This window comes from Plectropomus leopardus, chromosome 3, assembly GCF_026936395.1.
Source record: "Plectropomus leopardus strain MGB_pleo_1.0 chromosome 3, ASM2693639v1, whole genome shotgun sequence".
NCBI classification, from domain to species: Eukaryota; Metazoa; Chordata; class Actinopteri; order Perciformes; family Serranidae; genus Plectropomus; species Plectropomus leopardus.
In genome coordinates, this window is record NC_142178.1 from 16,419,577 (window position 1) to 16,443,661 (window position 24,085).

A 24,085-nucleotide genomic window follows, 5' to 3' on the forward strand; every position below is an offset into this window, starting at 1 on the left:
GTTGATATTCTTTATAAATTTATACATATATATACTGTACATATAAAACAACTCATTCAGACAATAACAGCTACTGATCAATATATCCACTCTTTACCCCATCTAATATTGGTGATCATCAGCTTTCTTCTGTAGTGGAATTAATGTCAACATTAAACAGAAATAACGCTGCATAAGCAAGAAAATATATATATATATATATATGTATGTATGTATATATGTATGTATGTATATATATATAACAAGGTACTACATTAAATCATGGATGCATGAAAATATTGGCACATCATCAGTATGTATGATTTATATAGAACCGAACAATATGCTTTTTGCATGATGAATAAAAGAGCAATATATTTCATGACTCCGTCTGCTGGTGAGTATGCATAATTTGTCTGTATATCCCACTTAATTATTTTTAACCTTTTATGTTATTATTAACATGCAGAGACTACAGTGATCATTCAGTTTTGTTTATTTATAAATATATATAATTATTGTTATTATTATTATTATTATTATTTTAAATATACCAACGTTAAAGGCTAATCGTGAACCACTGACTAAAATCTGTTGTTTCCTTATTTTGTTGGTGTTATTATTGGTCCGCCCGTGACTTGAAACAACGAAACACAAACTAACTTCAGGTTAATCTAAATGCATCACGTCCACTGCAGCACGAGGGTCTGTTATGTAGTCCAGAGTTTGACTATGACCTCTCCTTATTTCGTACAGAGCAGATCTGTTATCACTCGAAGTGGTAATCAAAATGCTGGCTGTGCACCTGCAGCTTCACTCAGGTCCAAACTCACCAACAGACGGAGGAAAGTGGATCCAGTTTCCTCTGTGGCCGTCAAAGAGGAGGAGGAGGAGGCGAGGATCTTTGAGCAGAGACCCTCTTCGGCCCCCTTAACAACGGGTAATGTTTACTTTGGGTTAATAGCGGAACTCAAACACGTGAGAAATGATTTAGAAGTAAACTTCAATTCGTTTAACAATCCCGACAGACCACTGTTTCAGCGTGAAGACTGGTAAAGTTGCTGGTGTTTTGACTTCTTCACTGTAAACGCGTAGACTCCTGCATCTGATAAGTGATTGGTACATCACATCCGCAGATCTATGAGTCAGCTGGGCCTCCAAGGCTGGAAGGCTGGACTCAGTCTACCTAACAACATCACCTTTCAAAAGACAGGCAGGCATAATGTGTCCCTGCAAGAATAATCACGTAATGTAAGGGGATATGAGATGAGTGACAATATAGGAAAAGAAAAAAAAAATTAGGGACTGTTCGTTATTTGTGCGTCTGTATGTGTGTGTAGTGTTTCTACAGTAACCCTTCCAGCCTCCCTCTTTGTTGTGGGACATGTGTTTTTATTTTTTGTTTGTTTGTTTTGTTTTGTTTTATTCTGTTTTACTTTGTGTTTTGGCTCGGGGGCGGACGTACAACTTTATATGTTTTTTTTTGGGGGGGGGGGTTGGTTTTTCATGCCTTCATTATTGTGCATGGTCAGGGAGTGACAGGGCCACAAGCCAGAATCGAACCCGGGCCGCTGCTAAGGACTCAGCCTTCATGGGGCACACACTCTACTCACTGAGCTTGAGGCTGCCCCTAAATGGTCATTTTTTTGGATATAATTTTATTAGGGGTTGACAGATTAGTCATGCAGTGAGTTTCCAGAAAAAAACCCAGTTACCCCCCTCCTCTGATAGATAAAGAACAGTCCCTTATGGTTTTTTGGGGTTTTTTTCATACACTTCTGTAGTTGTTTTTGCTATTGCAAAGCACTGAATAACTTCAACTTAAAAAAAATCTCTGTGCCTGCTAGACATGAATTCACATTCAGACATGGTCACTTACGGACATTGCCCTTGGGGTGTGTGTATTGCCATGCTGGGTCAGATATTTCTCATTCTGTCTTGCTCTGTGCCCTCTCAGGTGGCTGCCAACCAAAAAAAGAAGCGGATACATCACCGTTGTCTTCACACAGCCGCAGGAGGAGACAGCTGAAAGTGGAATATGACACAGATGAAGGCGTTTCACCGGTGAAGACAGAACACTGGGAACCTCCCGACTGGAAGAAACAACTGGGATACATTCGTGAAATGAGGAGCGGCCGTGATGCACCTGTAGATAACATGGGAGCAGAGAAATGCTACGACACAGAGGCTCCTGCGCATGTAGGCGTGGTTAAGTCTTCTTCTTTTAAGTCTTCAAATTCACTAGTTCACATTAATTCAACTTGTTCCGTGTGTTCTCTTCTCTGTCAGGTGAGACGTTTCCAGGTGTTGGTTTCACTCATGTTGTCCAGTCAGACCAAGGACCAGGTGACGGCAGCAGCCATGCAGAAGCTCAAAGCTCACGGCTGCACTGTAGAAAATATACTCACCACTGATGACGAAACACTGAGGAAACTCATCTACCCCGTCGGCTTCTGGAGGGTAACACAGAAGTCTGTCTGTGTGTCAAAGGAGCCACGGTTCCACCGTCTCAGCCTCCCTCTTACTCCTGATTTTCATTGAGTTATTTTCCCACTCACTCTTTTCTAGACTAAGGTGAAGTACCTGAAGCTGACATCGGCCATGCTGCAGAAAGAGTTTGGAGGGGACATCCCAGATAGCGTGGAGGGGCTGGTCCGCCTGCCAGGAGTTGGACCTAAGATGGCTCACTTGGCTATGAACATTGCCTGGGACCAGGTGTCCGGGATTGGTGGGGACACACTTTTGAAGCATTCACTGACAAATCAAAAGGAATAAAGCAGATAAATTATAGATAACAAAGAAGCTCAAAGTCAGATAGTTTGAAATTGAACCGAAGATTCAGACTGCAGGTAATAATTGTCAAGTTTTCAGGTAGTTTGCCTTCTGTTGGTTATAGACGTCTGAGGAGACTTTCGTGGTAGGAAAAATTTACTATTAGAGAACTTAAAGGTCCAGTGTGGAGTATGAAGAAGGATATATTGGCAGAAAAGGAATGTAATATAAAAAGCATGTTTTCTTCAGTGTATAATCATCTGAAAATAAGAATGATAGTATTAGTAAGCATTACCCTCTGCTACGAGAGTATTGCAAAAACACAGGTTTTTTATGAAACTTCTTTTTTCAGGGGTTTTTTTTTTTCAGTTTAAATCACTGTTTCTGTTTGTTCTGGAGAAAAATAGATCTCTGCTGATAATTCGGCTCACAGTTAAAACCTGAACGTCTGGATCTGAGTTTTCAGAAACAAAAAGGTCACATTAGCAGGTGCTGGGCTCATGGACGGGTTCCACCGAGTCAAAAAACATCGGGGAAACACTGATTTATAATGTAAAACTGCTTTATTCTCTTTTTTTGTATTAAGTCATTTTGTCCGTTTGATTTGGAGAGGAGCGGACCTCTGCGGATAATGTGACTCACGGTAAAAACCTTCAGAACAACTGACGCAGAAATAAGGAGAGTACACATTAAGTTATTAGAACAAGAAGGTGAGCAAACATTAGCAGGCGTTAAGCTCGTGACCTGTGTCTGAAGAGCTGAACACTGCTTTGTAACGTGAAACTGCTTTCCTCAGTGTTCTTACTGGTTTTAATGGCCAGGTGCATTTGCTTTGGAGAGGAAGAGACCTCTGCGGATAATTAAACTCCCCGTTAAAACTTCTTGAACAATTAACAGTGAAGGAATTCTAATCGGTAGTTTTCACCGGTTGCTATTTTCAATCCTTACCACTAGATGCCACTAAATCCCTCTAAATTTTACACACTGGACCTCTAACATATCACATCTCATTCACTGCATGCAGCTGCACCAAATTTGTGTGTTGCTGATTCATTTTTTTTTGTTTAAAAGTTTAGAAATTTCTAATATGAATCTAGGGTATATAATGTTGCTGCTTGAAATACCAGCTTAAACAGAAAAAGACTACAGGTAATCTGCAATGATTAGATTAGGTGTAGGCAACACAGTGAGTCCACATCATCATTTCTAGAAATCCAGATCTGCATATGTGTGCTCTCGTATATGTTGATTTATTTTTAATTTTTTTTTAGGCGTGGACACACATGTGCATCGTATCTCTAATCGGCTGGGCTGGCTCAAGAAACCCACCAAGAACCCAGAGGAAACACGCAAGGCCCTGGAGGAGTGGTTACCCAGGTAACAGCATGACTAATTTACTGCTGACCCGTACAACCTGATTAACATGGACCAACAGATCTCAAAAAATGTCACCCAGACTGACTTGATTACACACAGAACATCGCTGACTCCTGTTTTTGATTGTACCTCTTCACCATATAATGTGTGCAAACGCAGCTTTAGAGTGACCTTCCTCTCTCACTGTCTGTCGCAGGGAGCTGTGGAGTGAGATCAACTGGCTTCTCGTGGGTTTCGGTCAGCAGGTCTGTCTCCCCGTCAGTCCTCTCTGCTCTGTGTGTCTGAACCAGCACAGCTGTCCGTCCGCCCACAGGATCTCTCCTACAAAGAGGCCTAAAGCTGGATCCCCACGGTCTCCGAGTCAAACCTCTTCCTTGACAACAAAAACTGAACCTGAACAAGAATCTGCTGTCAAACATGAGAGCACAAAGACGGAGACACTGCAAACACCTGTTTCCCCCTCTGCACAGAGACGGAAGCTAAAAAGCAAAGTTAATCATTGATTCAGTTTTTGTCTACGCTGTGACCAAATAAATGTAAACACGCACACACTGAAAGATATTGTAAGACACGCATCTAAGCTAACCCTCGATATGAATGTTTCTGAATATTTCATCATAGCTTTAGTGTCAAATAAAACTGCTTTTAATAAGATTAATTTTATTTGACACTAAAACAAAACTTTTTACACTTTTTATGTCATTAGATATTTTTGTACAGTTATTGCTCATTTTTTTCTAACCAAATAAAAAAATGTATGTACTGAGAGTGGAAATGGTGGTCTTATTTCAAGTTTGCCCTTTCCTCCAGCAAAAGGGAGTTGGTGTAATGCACATCGAGGAAAAACGAACATTAAACTTAAATAAACTTAAGTGTATTTTTAGTGCATCAACAGTAAACCAATTTGTTGCATTTTAGTATTTATGTTCCCCCATCAATACTGTACCCACAATCTATAATGTACTTAAGACACTTTATTTGTAAAAGCTGATTGTATTTTTCAGTTTTAGTAACTTGGCTGGTCACATCACGTCCTAAGGGGGTCAGCAATCTTTCCTATTAAAAGAGCTGTTTTTGACCCCAAATCTAAAAAAAAATTAATCTGTCTGAAGCCACAAAACATATTTGCGCCTTATAATGAAGTTAACGCAGCCTATTAAGTCAGCCTGTCAACCTAACTAATAGGTCCAAATGAGCTTTCATTAATATGTTTTACTATATGGTGGATGCTCTGCAGAGGGCGACATATTATTTGGTGCTTTAACTTTGCAGTGTTGGCGGTGACAGAAATCAAATCTGTTCATGCACTATAAAGTTCTCTGTTTTCCTCTCAGACTTTAACTTTTTTTTTAAAATTTGGAATCTATAGCTAACGGCGATAATGAGACTCAAGACAAGCCATTGCTATTTAGGGTTTAGAAAAAATTAGAGAAAATGCTGTAGATTTGGGTTTTTGGTTTGTTTGGGGTTTTTTTAATAGCTGGGGCATGGCCTAAAATAAAAGTCACATTGTCACTGCAGAGGGGCAAAAGAGCTGCATGTCGTTTTGGAGCCACATGTTGCCTACCTCTGCCTTAAACTGCGCAATAAGTTAGTCAAAATTCATCATTAAATGCTCTTAAATAGAAACAGCTAAACACCACCAACTAAGAATTCTAAAAGTGCTGATATAAACATAAAAATGTAGTATTAACAAGAAATTAACTTGGGAAGAACCCATAATTACATAGTCTCAATGAATAACAACATGCTTGTTGGTTGCTGCTTAAAATGCATCACACCTGAACTAGGGCTTGCACAATATCAGACTTTGATGACATAATTATCGAGGGGGGAAAAAAATCACTATAACAATGTTATCGCAATATCTTTAAGAATTTTCATTCATTTTCCATAACCGCCTATCCTGCTGTTGCCTATCCCAGCTGACACTGGGCGACCAGCGGGATACACCCTGGACAAGTCGCCAGACTATCACAGAGCTGACACACAGAGGCAGACAACCATTCACACTCACACAAACGCGCAATTTAGAGTCACCACTTAACCTGCATGTGTTTGGACTGTGGGAAGCCAAAGAACCACACTGATACAGGGAGAACTTGCAACCTCACAAAAAGGCCACCCCACCCCGGATTCTTGCTGAGAACCACTGCACCATCATGCCACCTAGATAGATTTTGAATAAATTCAGTCAAACTCATCTTTAAACATGTTTCTTTGACTCTGATGAAGACACACTGGTGTTGAAACATTCGTCTGTTTGCAAAATTTAAGTGATCAGTGTGCTCCAGTCCCTTTCCTTTCCTTTGGAAAGTCTCCGTCTTTGAGCTGATAAGCATCTGATTTGGCTGCATGCTGTTAGATGATGTGCGGGAAAACCTGTTTCAACTTTGTTTATTGTGTGTTTTGTCTCTCGGGGAAATGAATTACACTCAAAATACACATGTAAGGAGGAGAAAGTGCGTACAAAAAAAAGTGTACAAAAAGAGCAGTTACACTTAATGGATAGTGAGAAGGCAACCAGATGGTATTGGGGGACGGAGACAAAGTAAGAAATTGGGAATGCTAAAAAAGACACTAGATTAATTACATGATCTCATCATATGTGTATTATTAACATAATATCAATATTTCATTTTTAAATACCAAAGTTATCTGCAATACCGTTATATCGCAACACCCCTAACCTGAAGAAACCTATATAGTACGTATTTGGTGAAATCCCTCAGAGACATACGTGTTGAAGTATAAAAACCACAGGTGTTATTCATTTTCAAAGTGACTGCACGTCATCAGGCGTGTCATTGCGTGCTAACTAGCTGCCATGGATTACTGGGACACTTAACTGGAACAGAGCCATTGTTAATAGTTACACCTGTTTGTCTTGCCTCAAGCCAAACAGTCTTCTGTGAAAAAGGCCTGTAACAGATATCAAAACACTAAAGCCACGGTAACATGTTAGACAGTGCACATGTTTGTGGAAGTATGCTTGAGCTTTTATCTGTGTTGTTGTAGTTATTTGGTTATTTTTACTGTATTGGTTTTTAATGATGTTGTTAACTAAGGTAGAGACTGTTGGCCACTGGGCAGCTGAATGAGTGCTTTGTTTAAGAGCAGCTTGACAGGAGCGATCCAGAGGCAATCTTTCATGTTCTTCCTCTTGGCTCTGATATGTTGCTCAAGGGCACATTAGCAGTGTTTTTTCCAATGGGTGACTTGAAGTCATCTACTCAAGTACTCAGGTACAATTTGGAGATATTTTTACTTTCTTGAGTATTTCCATTTTACTAACTCTACTGCATTCCAGATATGAATGTTGTACTTTTAATTTCACTATTAGCTAAGGCTGCAACGAGCAATTTTTTTTTATCATCAATTAATCTTCCAATTATTTTCACAATTAACTGATTAATTGTGAAGTCTAAAAAATGTGAAAAATGCTCATCACAATTTCCTGGACTCCAAAGTGATATCTTCATATTGTTTCTATTGTCCAACTAACAGTCCAAAACACAAACACTCATTTACTGTTGTAAATGACAAAGAACAACAGCCAATTCTCACGATTAAGAAGCTGGAACCAGAAAATGTTTGACATTTTGCTTGAATAAAATGAATAAATGAAATTATTAATTTTCTTCTGATGACTAATCGATTACCTGTTGCAGCTCTGTTTAAATCCATGCATAATAATAACAATAATAATAAGAAGAAGAATAATAATATAGTACAACACTGACAGTACCCACTCTGCATTGTCAGTACTTTCACTGGAATACACATTGTATTGCTAATATCTGTATATACTTTTACTTACGTGAAATTTTTAATGCATGACTTTTACTTGTTATTGAGTATTTTTATACTGTAGTATTGGTTTACTTAAGTAAATGATTCACATACTTCTTTCACCACTCTCTGTATGTGCAGCTAAAGTGTTGTCCTCAATTATATTTGCCTTGTGGATATCTCATCTTCCCTGAATATCAATAACACACACCCTCAAACTTGGCTGAATTACTCCAGAGACTCCTTTTGAAATGAGCCTGATCTTATATTTCGTGAGACTTTGTATACAATTTTACGCAATAGTCCTTTTATTGACCTTCACAGCCCGTTTTATCCACTGAAGACAGGGATAGACGGTGGATAAGGACGGAGGTCACAGCCTGGTTTACCTGGGACAAACCTGCCTGTCTTAAGGGACTGTAAACGGAAGAAATGTCCATGGCCACATTTAACGTGTCTTGGCAGTGAACTCATTTCGTCCTTAAAAAAATATTTTTAACACCCCTAACAGCCTCATTAATGTTCGCAGGCTATTATTCCCTGCCAGGATATTGCGGCTGCGCTGCGTCATCAGGTGTGCGCTGCGGGAGACGTCCCGTGGCATCTGTTGTTGACGCCTCTTCACTCTCGCGCCGGGTCGGACAGGAGGACACACACCCATCTGACGAGGAGAATTAAGTGTTACGTGCAAAGAAAAGCTTTCTAATCTCTGATCTCTTGGATTATTTCTCCGATGGACGGGATTTAGCCCCTGTCCGCGATTTTTGGCCACTGTTTTACGCACCACTTTTTGCGCGCTCATATTTACGCCCCCTTGGCATTTGCACGATGGATTAAACACTCATTAGTTTTAGCCCAGTTTTTGATTTGTGCTCTCTAAACAATTGTGGATTATTAATGGACTCGCATCATGCTAAATGATGATGATCTTTTGGTCGCTGGAGCGCGCAGCCGTAGGTTGGATTAAGAGCAAAAGACTTTCCACCGCGCTTTGGTCAAGCACCTGCTTATTCTCCTGAGACACTTTGACCTGTTTTACGCCCTATTGACGCGCTGTGATGGAGAGCGAGCTGAGACCCAGGCTCTGTTTCCTGATCAAAGGAGAGCGCGGCTATGGGTTTCACCTGCACGGTGAGCGGAATAGAGGCGGACAGTTCATCCGCAAAGTGGAGCCCGGCTCCTCCTCGGACCTGGGCGGGCTGCGACCGGGAGACCGGGTGGTGGAGGTGAACGGGGAGAATGTGGAGAATGAAAAACACCATCAAGTGAGTGATGGCAAAACATGCATTTTTTAAAATCACAGACAAGTGCTTGAGTGTTAGAGAGGAGAGGCGCATAAACTCTCCGAAGTACAAACAATATGTTCTATACCTGTTAGACCACTTTTTCCTTTGCCTGAGGAGGAGGAGAAGGAGGAGGAGGAGGAGGTGGGGGGCTACCAAAATGGGTCAATGCGAGCTTTGTGTAATGGGAATCACAGGGTGTCATAGCTGTGTTTAAAGTATGTTATGTTCAGTCCAATTCACTGTTAAAAGTATGCACTAAACAAAGGACTGTCCCTGACTCAGAATTATGCCAGTCAAATCAAATCTGGCCAGTTAATTACTAATTTTTTACAATTCACGTTTTTTTGTTTTGTTTTGTTTTTTGTTTTTTGTTTTTTGTTTTGTTTTGTTTTGTTTTGTTTTGGGGGGTTTTCATAAAAAGTTTTAAAGCTTGAACAGGGCTACATGGAACATGCAGAACAGCAGCATTTATATAATACAGTTAACAACGGATCAACAATATGCAACATTTTTTGTAGACACTAGATGTTAGGGGTCTACTGATAATGTTTTTTCAGGACCAATAACAATACCAATTATTAGTAGTTAATGAGACTGATATTTAGAACCAATATGCATTTACAATAAATCTTTCTGTCATTTAGAATTTGTAATGTGATAAACTCCAACACAAAACTTTGATTAAAAGCCTTTAGCAAATGTCTCAAAACTGAGACTTTCAACGTCATATACAGCATGTTCAAAGCAACTTTTTTAATAAAGTCAAGTGAAAATTTAATTAAAAATGAATTAATAAAAAAAGCTCCCTGAGGTTTTACAAAGTAAAATTTATTCCTATCTGACACTTTTTTGTGCTTTTTAATGAATTAAATTTTATCAGCGATCATTAAAATAAAGCGCCCATACAAACAATCATCAGAGTGCCAAAGATCGGCCCCGATAATCATCCAGGCTGATAAAATGTCGACTCCTACTAGATATCAGACAAAAGCCAGAGACTGTGTCGTATGAAGTTGCTCTGAGCTGTAATCATACCGCTTCTAAACAGAAGAGAGAAGATAACGTTATCTTTTGAAGCCTTACAGTGCAGAATCTCTCCTCTCTGCACCTGCCTGCATGTCAGCATCTCCCTGTAACAAAGAGTAGCGTGAAAGTCAAGAGCACTCGCTCCGTCGCAAAATCTAGGGCGTAAAACATCCACAGAAGTACACCGTACAGCACACTGACCAAAAAAAAACAACGGCTTGGAGCTATCTCAGTCGACAGAGGAGTCTCCAGCTGGTGATTCAAATCTCTGTCAATCAAGGAGCAGCCCAAACTAATTGACAGCACACTAACAATTTTCATTTTACTCTTCTCCTCCCTGCAGGTGGTGGACCGTATCCGTGAGGTGCCCCACCGCACCAGGCTGCTGGTGGTGGACAGAGACACGGATGACTACCTCCGCAGCCGTGGCCTGGCCTGCACCGAGGACCTGGCCATCGAGATGGGGACCTTTTCCCCACGGCCTTCGCCAAGACCTACCCCTTCTACCTCTCCCATACCCAGAGGAAACTCGCCCCTGTCACCAAAACCCAACCACACATTTCATCCTCCTGCTGCAGACTCGCCCACACACTCAATCACACAAGCCAAGGTCAAGAGATCCTCATTAACGTCAAGTACGACAACAGACACAGAGGTAAGAGCGAGCGGTAATACATCATACCCTTGTTTGTGGTTTCTCACATGCACTTGAACATCAAATGTCAAAACTTTAGAGGGCTTTTCTTATTATCTGCCTAGTTTTTATGAGAATACAAGAAAGGAAAGAGTCCAGATTCTAAAGTTGAAGTGGTTAGTTGGTGTCTGACTGGCATTGGAGAGCCAGTGTGTTACTGTGTTAAGAGTGCGCGTGACAGTGAGCTTACACTCTTTTACCTAATGTCTGTCTAGCACTAATCTGCACTTGATCACTTGGGTGTCCTACCGACTGGATTCAGTCCCAAAACAGAGCCTTTTAGAAAGTGTCTGGCAACTCCTCTAACAAGACTAAATACATCCAAGAAGACATGTTCACTCAAATTCAGATAAGGGGGTCGAAAGAATACTGAGCACAATTTTGTGGCATTCATTTTTTCTTTTTTGTTTTATTCAGCTGGGTGGTTTGGACAGATATAGTGTCTACACATGCACACAAACACACTGTACAACCCCTTTTTTTCCAGCCAGAATTTGGCAGCAAAGTCCATTGTTGCACATGCAAGTTGAGAAAAGGAGTCTACAGGGAATACACATAAAACAGTGAATTAAGATGGTGTAAATACGGCAGGTTTTAAAGGAATTATCACCTCTTCTCCACCACAGTGCAATAATGGGTTTTATTAGTGCCACACATTTAGTACCCTGGGCAAGCTTCCCACTTAAAAATGATCTTTTTTATTAATTGTATTGAATTTTTAACAAAAAAAGTGCTAAATAGAAATCTATACCAATAAACAACTTAGCTAGCTAACAATAAAATATATAGCAAACTATAAAAGAATATGGTATGTTCTAATTTGCATACTTCTTTTTTTTTGTACTGCACTGTAGATGACTTTCGATTTTTTATTTTTTTATTTTCTCGTACTCTAATATAACATAAATAAGATCATTTTTCCCTTATGATCAATGTTTTTTAAAAAATTAACCACCACCCCCCTCACCACCGCCCATGTTGCCTACATGTTTTTTTTTCTTTTTTTTGCTCTGTTTTTTACTTTCACTGACTCTCAAACAGCTGCTTTACAAGCCACTGTTGTCTGTAAGCTGTGTGAACATTTCAAGTTCCTATTGTATTTACAGAGCCCTGTCTTTTTCGCATACTGAGTGTTAACACCTCACACACACAGCTGTAGGACTCTTCCCACCTGACTGCAGATAAATTCAAAACCCTGCTCGCCTGACTGGGTTTCCTTTAAAAAACAGAACTGTTGGTACTGTTTGGTCAAACTGAATGAGAAAGAGTGTGACACGGTGTTTAGGTTTGCCTAGAAACATCTGTTCCCCCCGTTATCCTGTTTTGTATACAGGGATTTAAAGAGTAAAATTAAGCAGGAGGGAGTTTCATAAAAACCGTCAAAGGTTAAGGCACTGTTTTTTCTATGAGAAATTAATTTCAATTAAATAACAGTTATTTTTAAAGTATTAATAATAGTTTTCCCTTTAACAGTCCAGTTGAAGGTATTGTACTAAGGGCTTTGTAACAGACAGGGACTGTGTCTAAATGTTCAACATGAGCTCAGATTTTATCACTCATTCAGTCTGCTAAACTTTAATTTGAATGTTTTCAACTAACAGGCTTTGAGTGTCTGCAGGGAGGAGAGAACGTATCAAGCAGACACGGGAGGGATCAGATTTAAAGATAGCAATGTTGCATAATCAAGCTCTTTGCATAGGTACCTTTTGTGTATTTTATTTTGGGCTCGAGGCATACATCTCACACTCTATTGTGGGAACTCGCGCACTTAGGTATAGTTAGAAACGTTCTTCCGTATTCTATCATATTCAAAATCCTAAATTTCCGTGCCAGCAATTGGCAAAAACAAAATTTCTAGAAGTGCCAGTAAGACATCACAGTGACGTACTTAATGTCAGCCCGGCTGCAGGAATAACTGGGAACTGTCTGTCAGAGATTGAGCTCAGTGTTTGGGCTCCAAACAAACTGGACCAGGATCTTCAGGCCCAGCTGCTCACGTCAAGCTGCCATCTGTTTAGCTGATGGCAGGGTAAATACAGGCTGCCCCTTGGCTGGCCGTCACAGCCCTCTTTATCAGTTTTGGTTACGGGTTCAGATCAAACGACATCATACGCAATAACAGCAGCACCTATGCAGCATGTGCAATCTATTACGTCACCACCAACACAAGCTACAAATATGAGCCGAGCATCGCTTTAACCAAAACTTAGTAAACTTCAGAAATGTATTTTTAATTACAGGGCTGTTTTCAATGAATGAGTGAATAAATTGCATTATAGTTTGCAAGTGTTGTGTCTGCCTGTACATGAAGTAATATGGGTCCCTATAATACACCATTAGGAGGGTAGGCATTTTTTAGGGTGCAAATTGTGCTTTAACCATGGACATACATGAGAAACTAAAAACTTTTAAAGGAGCTCTACACTTAGTGTATACTTATTCTTAGTGTATCTATTGGTCCTATTCTTTTACGCTGAAAAATTGAAATGACCAAGTTCCCAGTTTGAAATTTTAACTGGAAATCCTCTGTAGAGATGTCGGAGGAACTTCACCAACCCTGACCACAAAATCCAAGATGGCTGCTCGGCACATTGACAGTAGTGAAAGCTGTAGTAAAAGACCATTTATTACCACTTCTGTCTCATTTGTGTCTCATTAAAACAGTTGTACACCCAGTACTGTTGAACTTCTATCTATGGAGTTGTTGTTTATGTGTCACAAAATACAGCATAATGTGTTGTTAGTAGTATTGCTAACAATGGCTAATCTGGCTAGAACTGCTAGCTATTGCTAACAACATCTTGGTTTTCCAACTCGTTGTGCTTGAACATGATCAACTCAGTTGTGATATCATTCCCGACTTCGACCTATGACTTCCAGGGTAAATGAAGCACAGCAAAACATTCAAAGGTTGTCTGCATATGGCTCTCAACATGGAGGTGGCTGCGACAGCAGCTAACAGCGAATGGTGTTAACAGCACAAATAGTGCTAACTGTGCAATAAGTGCTAACAACGGCAACAGTGCTGACAGAGAAAGGGGGGTTAAAGTGGGGAAAGCCAGAGGGTGGGCACTACAATTCTGCAGCAACACTTTCCCAATATCAGCTGTAAATGCCATATGAGCACAGTGTATAGCAGCGGTGATTAGATAGCCAGTGGGATACAAACACAGGGACTCGCACACTAACATGCATGCACGGCAGCGTCTACCACAACAACAAACAGAGAAGCTCAGATTACAGCACATACAGGAAGCGCTCATTCTCTGCTCAGACCGCCACTTCTCCACTATATCTTTACAGAGCAAATAGTGGATTGCTGCTATATTTATGTTTTAAATGTCATATAGAGCTCCTTTAATGTGTCTGTTCTTAGTGCTTTACTAAAGATTACTTTAAAAACAGGCCTTTTAGTAACCATCATTTTCATTTACTAAGGGCACCTTAACCTCACTGTGATTCACTGCATGTGACAGTGTTTGTTGGAAATTTATTTGGGACATTTTCTTTTTCATTTATTAAAATAAACTGATAATGTACAAAATCAACTTCTAGACATTTTCAGTGAGTGCTATGAAGGCTAGGTCAGTGGCTATTTTTGTCTTTAATTCAGCTGCTCTGATCAGGAAACCATTGTGGCATATTAATCCCAGGCTGACACCACTGAAGCCCTATACATGTCATGTGCTTAGTCAGCAGACACACATTCACACACACTATCTCTCTCTCTCTCTCTCTCTCTATCCAATTCTGTGTTATTTGTCTTGTGACATTCACATCGTACATGTAAATACAGACAGGATTTCATTGTTGCATGGTGTTGTTATGGCAGCAGACACCCATATACATCAGCCTTACATAACCACAGTGTTGACTGCTATCACAGCAACACTATCATAGTCTGGATCACTCACACACACACACACACACACACACACACACACACACACACACACACACACACACACACACACACACACACACACACACACACACACACACTAACCTCCCTGAAGAACTTATTTTCTCAGAGATTATATTCATGGCATATGGCTCATCTGTTCTTTAAAAGACCCTAAGATGAGAGGAGGAATCTCTGCATTTTGTATCATACAGTGAGATATCAAATTGTAGATATTGATTTAATACTAGGATGATTAATAAATACTCAAATTACATTCTCGATTAATCATTTTGTCTATAAATTGTAAAAAGAAAATAGGGACATGAGTCTGCCACAACTTACTAGAGCCCAACGAGACAGCTTGAAATTACAGCCCAAAAATTTTAAAAAAATATGTAATTTGTTTCTTTAAAACAATATAAAATAAAGATAACCAGCAAATTCTCACATTTTACAAATGTCAATCAGTGAATGTTTAGCTGAAAAATGCCTGAAAAAGTAATTGTCAGAATAGTAGGAAATACATTTTTTGTCCATTAACTATTTGACTTCTCAAAATGTTTCTGCACAAACTGACTTGATAATCATAACCACAATATATCTGAAGTGTGTGTGTGTGTGTGTGTGTGTGTGTGTGTGTGTGTGTGACAGAGAGAGAGAGAGAAAGAGTTAATTGATTTGGGCCGACATGACAAATATAGTAAACAGGTCAGCGCATGAAACAGAGATCTTTAAAACCAACAGGCGACATGGTGACCCGTCACCACAGCGACCTGACCTGTCACCATGACAATTTGGGACTGAGGTCTTCTGTTCCGTCACTATGGCTCCCACTAACAGACGCGGATGAACTGTGCTGCACTGATACACACATTATTATTCATAAACACACTCACTACCCTATGGACACTGTGTGTGTGTGTGTGTGTGTGTGTGTGTGTGTGTGTGTGTGTGTGTGTGTGTGTGTGTGTGTGTGTGTGTGTGTGTGTGTGTGTGTGTGTGTGTGTGTGAGGGCGATGAGTCTGTTGTTGATGGAGCAGAAAGGACACAGAGATCTGTCAGGTCAGTTTACCAGTAAAGGTGCAGTCACAGCAGTGTCACCAGACAGTCACGATACTGGGCTACACTAAGGATGGGGACTAAAGCGTGGTCCTGGCTCAGAACGCGCGCACACACACACACACACACACACACAGCCAGCATGTTTTTAGTAGTCGAGGCACAGGGCCGGTCAGCAGGTGAGTCATGCAATGTGTCAACTCTTGTCGTCGGTCATTACGCTCAGGATCAGATTTAACGTCTCTCAACTAGATCCACTTAGCCCACTCTGCTCAGCTCTGAGGCCGCCGGCTTATCCCGGCAGCCACTTTCTCCTACAGCGCACAGTCACAGAGGTATACACTGAGGTACCAGTCTAATAAATAAATCTGTGGTAGAGCTTCAATAAATCTCAAATCAATAATATTACAATATTAATGAGAATATTTTTTTCCAATATCCATATATATTACAACATGGAAACAGTTTGCATTGCATCACACCTAACTCTTTAAAGATGTAAAACAAAAAAATATTTACTGGTTTTGTTTGATTTAAATTAAATTTGCTATGAATTACTGATCTGGCCAACAGAATTTTGTTAAAAATAATTTTTTTATACAATCATATTGTCATAATGTGACTGTTCTGAAAGTTTATATGTGATACTTAATTATTGCACAGCCCTAACTTAACTCATAATCTAGTGAAATCCAGCACAATATCCCTGTTGTGAAGTTTGTCATGTTGACATGTCTGTTTTTGTTGACACTTGATGACAAAGGTGTTGATTGGGCTCTGCGGTTATTTCTGAGGCCGTAATTACTGGTGGTTTTGTAGGAGACTGCATCATTTTTTTGTATGAGGACATGACATACAACACAGTGTAGTCGTACACACCACAAACTACAGACTCAAAAATTATCATATATATATATATAAAGGACCACTGTAGCATTTTTGCAAGTTTTAACGACACGTCATACTCTTTTTGCCATTCAGTCTGTCAGTTATGAAAATCTGCAGGTGCTTGAAACTTGCTTGGATTGTGTAATCCATCAAAATAGATCTCAAGTCTGCTTTGAATTTTTTCCAAACTTACATTATCTTTGCAGGTTAAAGCAATGTAGACTACTCAGATGAATACACACTTAAAATGCATTACTGCACACTGATAATGCAACTTTGAATAAGAACACAGACATGGCTTGTATAGACTGAGACTTATAGACTGAGCAGCTGTACCTAATAAAGTCATAACTTTAAATCAATTTACCTCTAAATTACAGACATTTGAACGCCTCCTTCTCTAATATCCTGTTCCTATAAAGTTCTCATTTATGTCTCCTTACAGCTGCAGGAGCAGCCCTCACCAGAGTCGACGGTTGAGCTCCTTCCCCGTCTGTGTCACCTAGTGAAGGGAGAGCACGGCTACGGTTTCAACCTGCACAGCAATAAGACAAAGCGAGGACAGTTTGTGCGCTCAGTGGACCCCGGCTCAGCTGCTGAGAGTGCAGACATCAGGCCTGGAGATAGATTAGTGGAGGTACAACCAGCACACACACACACAGTATAAATGAGGCAGAAGGATGACCCCCCCACCTCTTTTTCGGGGAATACAAACTTGATGCATTGTTCCTGTCAGAGATACATTTCAGGGAACTGATGGGAAAAACAAAGTCGCTGCTCCCCACAATAATCAGGTCTGCGCACTGATTGGATTAGAGCAGATAAACTGGACTCTGGACAGGCTTAGAGTGGGTGGGAGACAGGGGTGTTGTTTAAAGGGGGAAGGAAGAAAAGACGATAAGGGATCATCTTGAATGGAGGTGTAGAGGAGGGGCTAGGTCTTTTCATGTGGCGTAAGGTATGGGGCCTCAACACACCCTAGTTACTAGTTACGATGCACACACACATACACACACAAGGCATGAGTTCAGATGTGTTCAACTTGTTCGTCTTGACATATTTTGCTCTAAAATAGCTGCTAGTGAGTGACAGTGACAGCTGACAGTGAGTGGAGTTAGCATTTCAGCACTTCCGGTTACCTCATCTTGAAGTCAATGGGTTTTTTGATTGGGTTTTTTTGGCGATTGCTAACAAGTGGCTTAATGAGACTGAAGCATCGTCACATCGAACATGGCTTCACAGCCTTGTTATGATGGTAACGTAAAGCGATGCAGCTGTGGCATTTCCAGCCTGATGTTAGCGTTTTACTTTTGCCGATTGCATTTAGGCTTCAAAATCTTGACAGTGGTGTTAATTTGTAAAGATTATCTTGCCAAACAAAACGTGCAAGTATCATAAACTTTTTTTTGCCACAGAGCTCACTTTCTGCATTATTCTTCAATCTAATTGAAAAAAAAGCACGCCAATTTCCATGTTGGCCTACAAAACAAACATCATCCCTGCAGCACTGTATCCCTGTAAAGCCTGAACCGTGAAGTGATAGCCAGAAAATTCTATTTTTTTAAATGGAAGTGCTTATGGGCCTTTTTGACAAAATATAAAAATATATTTTGAACAAATAAGTTGCATATATGAAAATCATTTCGTATCATATTTGATACATCAGGCATTTATGAGAAGTAATTTATCACAAAAAAATCATTGCATTTTTCATTGCAACTGGAACACTTCCTGTGATTTTCCCAAAAAGGAACATTTTTACCATCTTTTTAGTGGTGGGAGCCCCCCCCAAAAAAATAGTTTCTGTTCTTATTAAGGCAATGATGGACTTTATTTTCCCACAGACGACATTATCAGGACAGAAATCCATCCTCTAAATGTGGGAGGTCTCTAGTTTGTGGTTATTAGTTTCATTAGGTTTTGATTATCCTAGAGATCACAATAGGTCATTTAGTACAACGAGGTCACATAAAAAAATGTCTCACTACTATAAAATAATACTACTACTACATCATCACACATGATTTTCTTTCCAGTCCAGACTTTCCAGTCAGACAAAATTTCTGCAGCACAACACATTTACACTGCATGCACCAAAAAAACCCCCCAAAAAACAGCATGCTTTTTGTACAAATCTGGAAGGGATTGGCATAAAGTGGGTGTGTCTGTAAAGGGGAGGCTCATGGGTAGCTATAGAACCTGTTCTCATTTGGATATCTTCAGGTCAGAGGTCAATGGACCCCGTAAAATGGTCATGCTGGTTTTTCCCTCACCAAAATTCAGTCTACCCTGCTAGAAAAAACAGCTAAAACCTGCTTATGCTTGTAGCTGGTTTTAGTTGGTTTTAGCTGGTCAAAGATGGTCTTCGATGGTCCTGACCCAGATGGTTTAGCTGGTGGCCTACCCAGCAGCTAAAGCTGGTCAAGCTGTTTTGTCAGCAGGGTTACTTTGGAGCTGGTACCATTGGATGCCTTAAAGTGTCTGGTTTTATATAACACCACTACATTCATGCTTGCTTAAAAAATGAACCTCTCATGCACAATAATGTTGGCCGAGATCATCGGGGGTCCCACAGGTCTTTAAGGTTTAATACCTGCAGTATCACATTTCATACATACATTTTCAACCTGACTTTACTATATAATAGGCTCCAACATTTTTGGTAATCATGAGTTGCTTCGGTCCAGTAAATATTCATAGTGAAGAATTAGTAACAATATAAAAGTTGTTCTTACCGTAATCTTTGAAAAATTAGCAGAGATTTCCTTTCAAACACTCTGCAGATCAGAGAATGGGGGCAGCCATGTTCATTTTTGTATTCAAAGCACCTCTAATTCCTGCAGTCCACCAGGGGGCAGATGACATGTATCAGATTACATACAACTGGTTTTTCAGGAGAGTGTTGTTATTTTTTTTCTTTTGCCATTTTCCATTCTTTATTTACACAAGAGAGTGTAACAGAAATACAGTATACAATTTAATGTATACAAACAAAACAATAACAAAAGGCCAGGGGAATATTACATTAAATACTAAAATTCTAAGACAAAAGGATGCAAAATGTCTTGATAGCCTTTCTGTTGAATCAGTAAGTAGTTTCATATAATGTTTAATGTCCTTCAGAAAATCGAAATTATTAGGTTTTTATTGCTGAACTTACATTTTTGAATGAAGCACTTAGCTGAAATTATTACCAAATTAATTATGAAAAATTATTTGTCTTCTTTTCTTGCATCATTGAGAAAGCCAAACACCACATTTTCCCAAAATATTAAGTAATAATAAGTCTGTAAAGACATAGTCCATGATGAATCTGCAAATGTCCTTCCAGAATTTTTTGGTGTGAAAACAATGCCAAAAAAAGTGTGAAACAGTTTCAGAGTGTTCATCACAAAACGTGCAGTTCGTATTTATGTTTTTTTTATATTTCTGCATGTAGTGACTGGCAGGGTGGTACTTGTGAATAATTTTGAAGGACACTTCCTTGACCTTATTTACAATCAGGTATTTATGAGGAAACATTCAAACCTTCTTCCACTAAATGTAATTTACAAGTTTGTAGAGTCAGCTGCATTAGAGAAATGATGCACAGATCTGGATGAAGGTCTAATTACATATCTTAGTAGCACTAGGGTACCTGTTGGAATGACATCGAAAACTATAGCAAATTCCTCAGGGGGTTCCTGAAAAATTATGTGCAGATAAGAATTCCCTGAAATGAAAAAGTATTGTTGACGTGGACCACATGGAGGTCACAGAAAGTCGTTCATCAATCATGATACAAATGGCGTTCTGTATCTTCTTATCTTATCAAAAGATTCAATAGAAACTTGACACTGAACATCAGCATACATATTACCTAGAAATCATCACTGCATATTGGTTTATGACAGATACCAAGGATAATCAGAAATTCCTCATTAAAGTTAATAGTTTTTTTTATATTTTATTTAGAGTTTTACAGTTTATGTAGACTAAGTTTATAATTTTGAAATAGCTTTGTATTATTTTACAAAAAAAAAGAGAAAGAAACTAATGACGAAGATGGGTTTGCTTTGTCAGTTAGATATATAACAATTACATCAAGTTTCACGTATCAAGAGAATTTAGGTGTACTTCCAAAGATGCATCACATAGACAGGCCCAGGGTGGATGTTTTTCTGTAGGTCAGCCTGGAAGCTAACATCACCCTGGTTCTCTTGTCAACCAGCCTATGGGATTTTTCCATTGGATTTTGGATTATCGCAGAAAATAAACTCTGTGGTAAAAAATGTTTATGATACTTAAACGTATTGTTCAGGAAGATAATCCTCATGAATGAACACCACTTTCAGGATTTTTAAAGCCTAAATGTAATTGCCAGAGGTAAAAGGCTATGTAAGGCTATCACGAACAACACCATGCTCGTGTCGCCACCACCGCGAGGATTTAAAGCCATGTTCGACTAGTTGTGATGACGCTCTGTAGTCTCATTTATCCACTTCTTAGTAACCAACTTTTTTAAGACACATAAAAGCTTCAAAGTCTGTGAGTGGGTTATTTACTGAACTATTTTATGTCGCAGAACAAAAAGTAAAAAAGTCTCCTCAGGTTGTGTAAACAACAGACCTTATTTAAGGCCTCAAACCAAAAACCCATTAAAAAAAAAACACTGACTCTGAGACGAGGGAACCGAAGGTGCTACAGTGATAATCCATTTCTGAGCTTTAGGACTCATTACTTAGGCACTCTATTAAAGCCCGTCTTTAGGCACTGTCTTTATTTACGGCCCTGTGTGTCACAGGCTCTCAGATCTGTGTGCTTGCATGAGTGCATGATCTCTAAGAGGTTAACTTTGTGTAGAGGAAGAGTGTGGAGGAAGGAAGGGAATTCAGGCAAATGAACTAGCATCTACTCAAATTACAGATTTAATCTGTTTTTGGTCATTGATGCGAGACAAACTGTACCTTCAACTTGTGCTATGGCTACTTCTTCATCTCTGTCCTGTCTCCTGTCTGTCTCATTAGGTCACTCAGTTTTTGTTTCTGTATGTCTTCTTCATTTTCACGTCCCTCTACTGTTTCTGTTTTCCCTGACGTCTCCTTTTCCTCTGGCTTAGGTGAATGGAGTGAACATAGAGGGCCTGAGGCACTCAGAGGTGGTGGCCCTCATCAGAGCACAAGGGGAGGAAGTGCGCCTCCTAGTGGTCGACCCAGAGACAGACGAGATCTTCCGCAGACTTGGCGTCACACCCACCACCGGCCATATCAAAGGTCAATTTTGTTCACGCACATATAAGTCTCTTTACTCTCCAGACAAAATGTCTCACTTGTTTGTCTTTATTCTTCCACAGAGGTCTATCTGGATGTGTCAGCCACAGAAAGTGCCCCACCCACCCCCTCTCCGACCACTGAACTCCCCGCCACAGATCCACCAGTCATAAACGTCACGCTGACAGACTCCCCAATCACAAACTCGTCCCCGAAATCCCGGACCAATGGGAGCTCAGCATCTCAGTCGTCAAGAAGTTCCACAACCCAATCAGAGATCAGCAGCTCGGACATGAGCATCCAGGTGAGAGAAGAGGCGTAATGTAAGAAACAAAACAATCAATGAGATGGCATTGAGTGTGTGCTAAAACATGTACATTTTTGGGGATTGCAGGTTCCTGATGAGGACGACAGGCGTGTTTCGGACCCTTTCGTGGACAGTGGTCTACGTCTGAGTCCCACAGCTGCTGAGGCGAAACAAAAGGTCCTCGCCAGCCGCCACAAGAAGAGAGCACCTGCTATGGACTGGAGTAAGAAACAAGAGATCTTTAGCAACTTCTGACCGCAGAACACAAAGAGAGAAAAGAAGAGAAGATCGGCATAGTGGGAGGAATAATATAAGTACTTTTAAAATCATGAGAAGAATGTAATAAGCACCTTAACAAGAAGTGGTCCAAAATAAAGCAAGAAATTAGAAAAAAAAGTTACAAGAAAATTGCTTGAAAATAAGCAAAATAATGATAAAAAATATCATAATAAATAATAATGATAATGACCATCATCATAATAATCAGAATTATTATTATTATAAAGACAGACAAGGAAGTGACCTTAAGCAAGTAGGAAAAATAAAATAAAATAACCTGTAACATAATTTTAAATATAGATTAGGGTTGTTTTTTCCCCCCTTTTTTTGGAAATCTAATAAACTCCCCACAAATAAATTTCATTTCCACTGTCTATTTTTCCCCATCTTTTACTTTTCTTTTTTTCTTGCCTTTCTTTGACTTTTTCTCATGTTTTCAAAAGAGATCAACCCAGTTTTCAGAGGTTTCAGTGCCTGCAGGTGTCTGATTGCAACGCAACATAACTGATGTGGATCCGGGTTTTAAAGGGTTAAAGAAAGAGTGAAGTGAGAGGGAATAAAACTCCGGTAGTAACGCTTGTAGTAATAGTCTTAAATTATTTGTGTGTAAAACCACATTGTAAGATATCAAATAGTGTTCTCTAGATACTTATTTTAGTATCTGTGAGGACAAAGACATGATCTGTGGATGTGTCAGAACTCCTAAAATACACTTCATTAAACAATATCATAGATGACTGGAAAACCATCAGCTTAGAGACTCACCCTTGCAAATGGTGCCTGGTCTGTGTACAGTGTTTCTCTTTATCAACGTATAATAATTTCAAAAACATAGTTACTATGTAGATATGCTTTTCTGTTGTAACTTTGTTAGATTTCATTTTTTGAACTATTGTTGTTCTTTCAATTTACAATGCGCTCATCACAGCTGGAGTAGTTATATTACGTTTTATTTAATGTCACATATCACTTTCAAATGTACATATAAAGAAATGGTAGAGGCTTAAGTTATAAAATGTATTTTGTTGGATCACCTCAGTGCTTCTCTTCAATGTTAGAGTGATTTCTGTAAAGGAAAATAATTTAGAGAGAGATGGTCGACGTGATAGAAAAGAAACTGTAGACCCTCTGATTTATTGTTGTAGCTTTTTGAGGATTTCTCTCTCAAATGTGCATAGCTGAAACTTCTCACAATGTGAAATAAACTTTCAGGAAATGTAAATGCCACCATTTGATGTCAGTTATCGTTGAAATGTGCCGTGGGGCGAGTATTTTTTTGGAAGCCCAGGATTCATGTTAAATTATGTTTTGTGCATAGACTTTGTCAATAATGGATGTAGCTGCTGAGACATCACTGATTGATTTGTGGAATTCCATTTTGAAGCTTTTAGTTTGGCATTTCAGCCATTACCATCTTCGTTTTTTTGGATCCAGAAGTAACCATATTTAGACGAGAGGGTGGAGCTGCGGATG

At 39.5% G+C, this 24,085-nt stretch overlaps 3 protein-coding genes across 4 annotated transcripts in view; 2 read left to right on the forward strand and 1 right to left on the reverse strand.

The window, feature by feature from the left end:
• The window catches only part of tsc2 (TSC complex subunit 2), a 35,130-nt gene extending 33,913 nt beyond the window's left edge, over positions 1–1,217 (reverse strand). Inside the window, exon 1 of the mRNA XM_088075732.1 lies at positions 813–1,217. The gene's annotated coding sequence lies outside the window, so the exon portion shown is untranslated. The remainder of the gene's footprint in view (positions 1–812) is intronic.
• Positions 621–4,911, forward strand: nthl1 (nth-like DNA glycosylase 1). Of its 2 annotated transcripts, none has more exons than XM_088075735.1 (6): positions 621–919; positions 1,937–2,178; positions 2,269–2,439; positions 2,548–2,694; positions 4,023–4,128; positions 4,325–4,560. In XM_088075735.1, exons 1-6 carry the CDS (start codon positions 658–660, stop codon positions 4,411–4,413), a joined length of 1,017 nt encoding a protein of 338 aa, XP_087931861.1. In that variant the 5' UTR covers positions 621–657; the 3' UTR covers positions 4,414–4,560. The 2 variants fall into 2 exon arrangements, with proteins under 2 accessions (XP_087931861.1, XP_042340600.2); XM_042484666.2 differs by having other exon boundaries at positions 622–919; positions 2,548–2,707; positions 4,325–4,911.
• Positions 4,912–8,537: 3,626 nt separating this feature from the next.
• Positions 8,538–23,839, forward strand: nherf2 (NHERF family PDZ scaffold protein 2). The gene is made up of 6 exons (XM_042485358.2): positions 8,538–9,185; positions 10,576–10,887; positions 17,223–17,414; positions 21,876–22,029; positions 22,110–22,330; positions 22,421–23,839. Exons 1-6 carry the CDS (start codon positions 8,979–8,981, stop codon positions 22,586–22,588), a joined length of 1,254 nt encoding a protein of 417 aa, XP_042341292.2. The 5' UTR covers positions 8,538–8,978; the 3' UTR covers positions 22,589–23,839.
• The last annotated feature ends 246 nt before the right edge of the window (positions 23,840–24,085 follow it).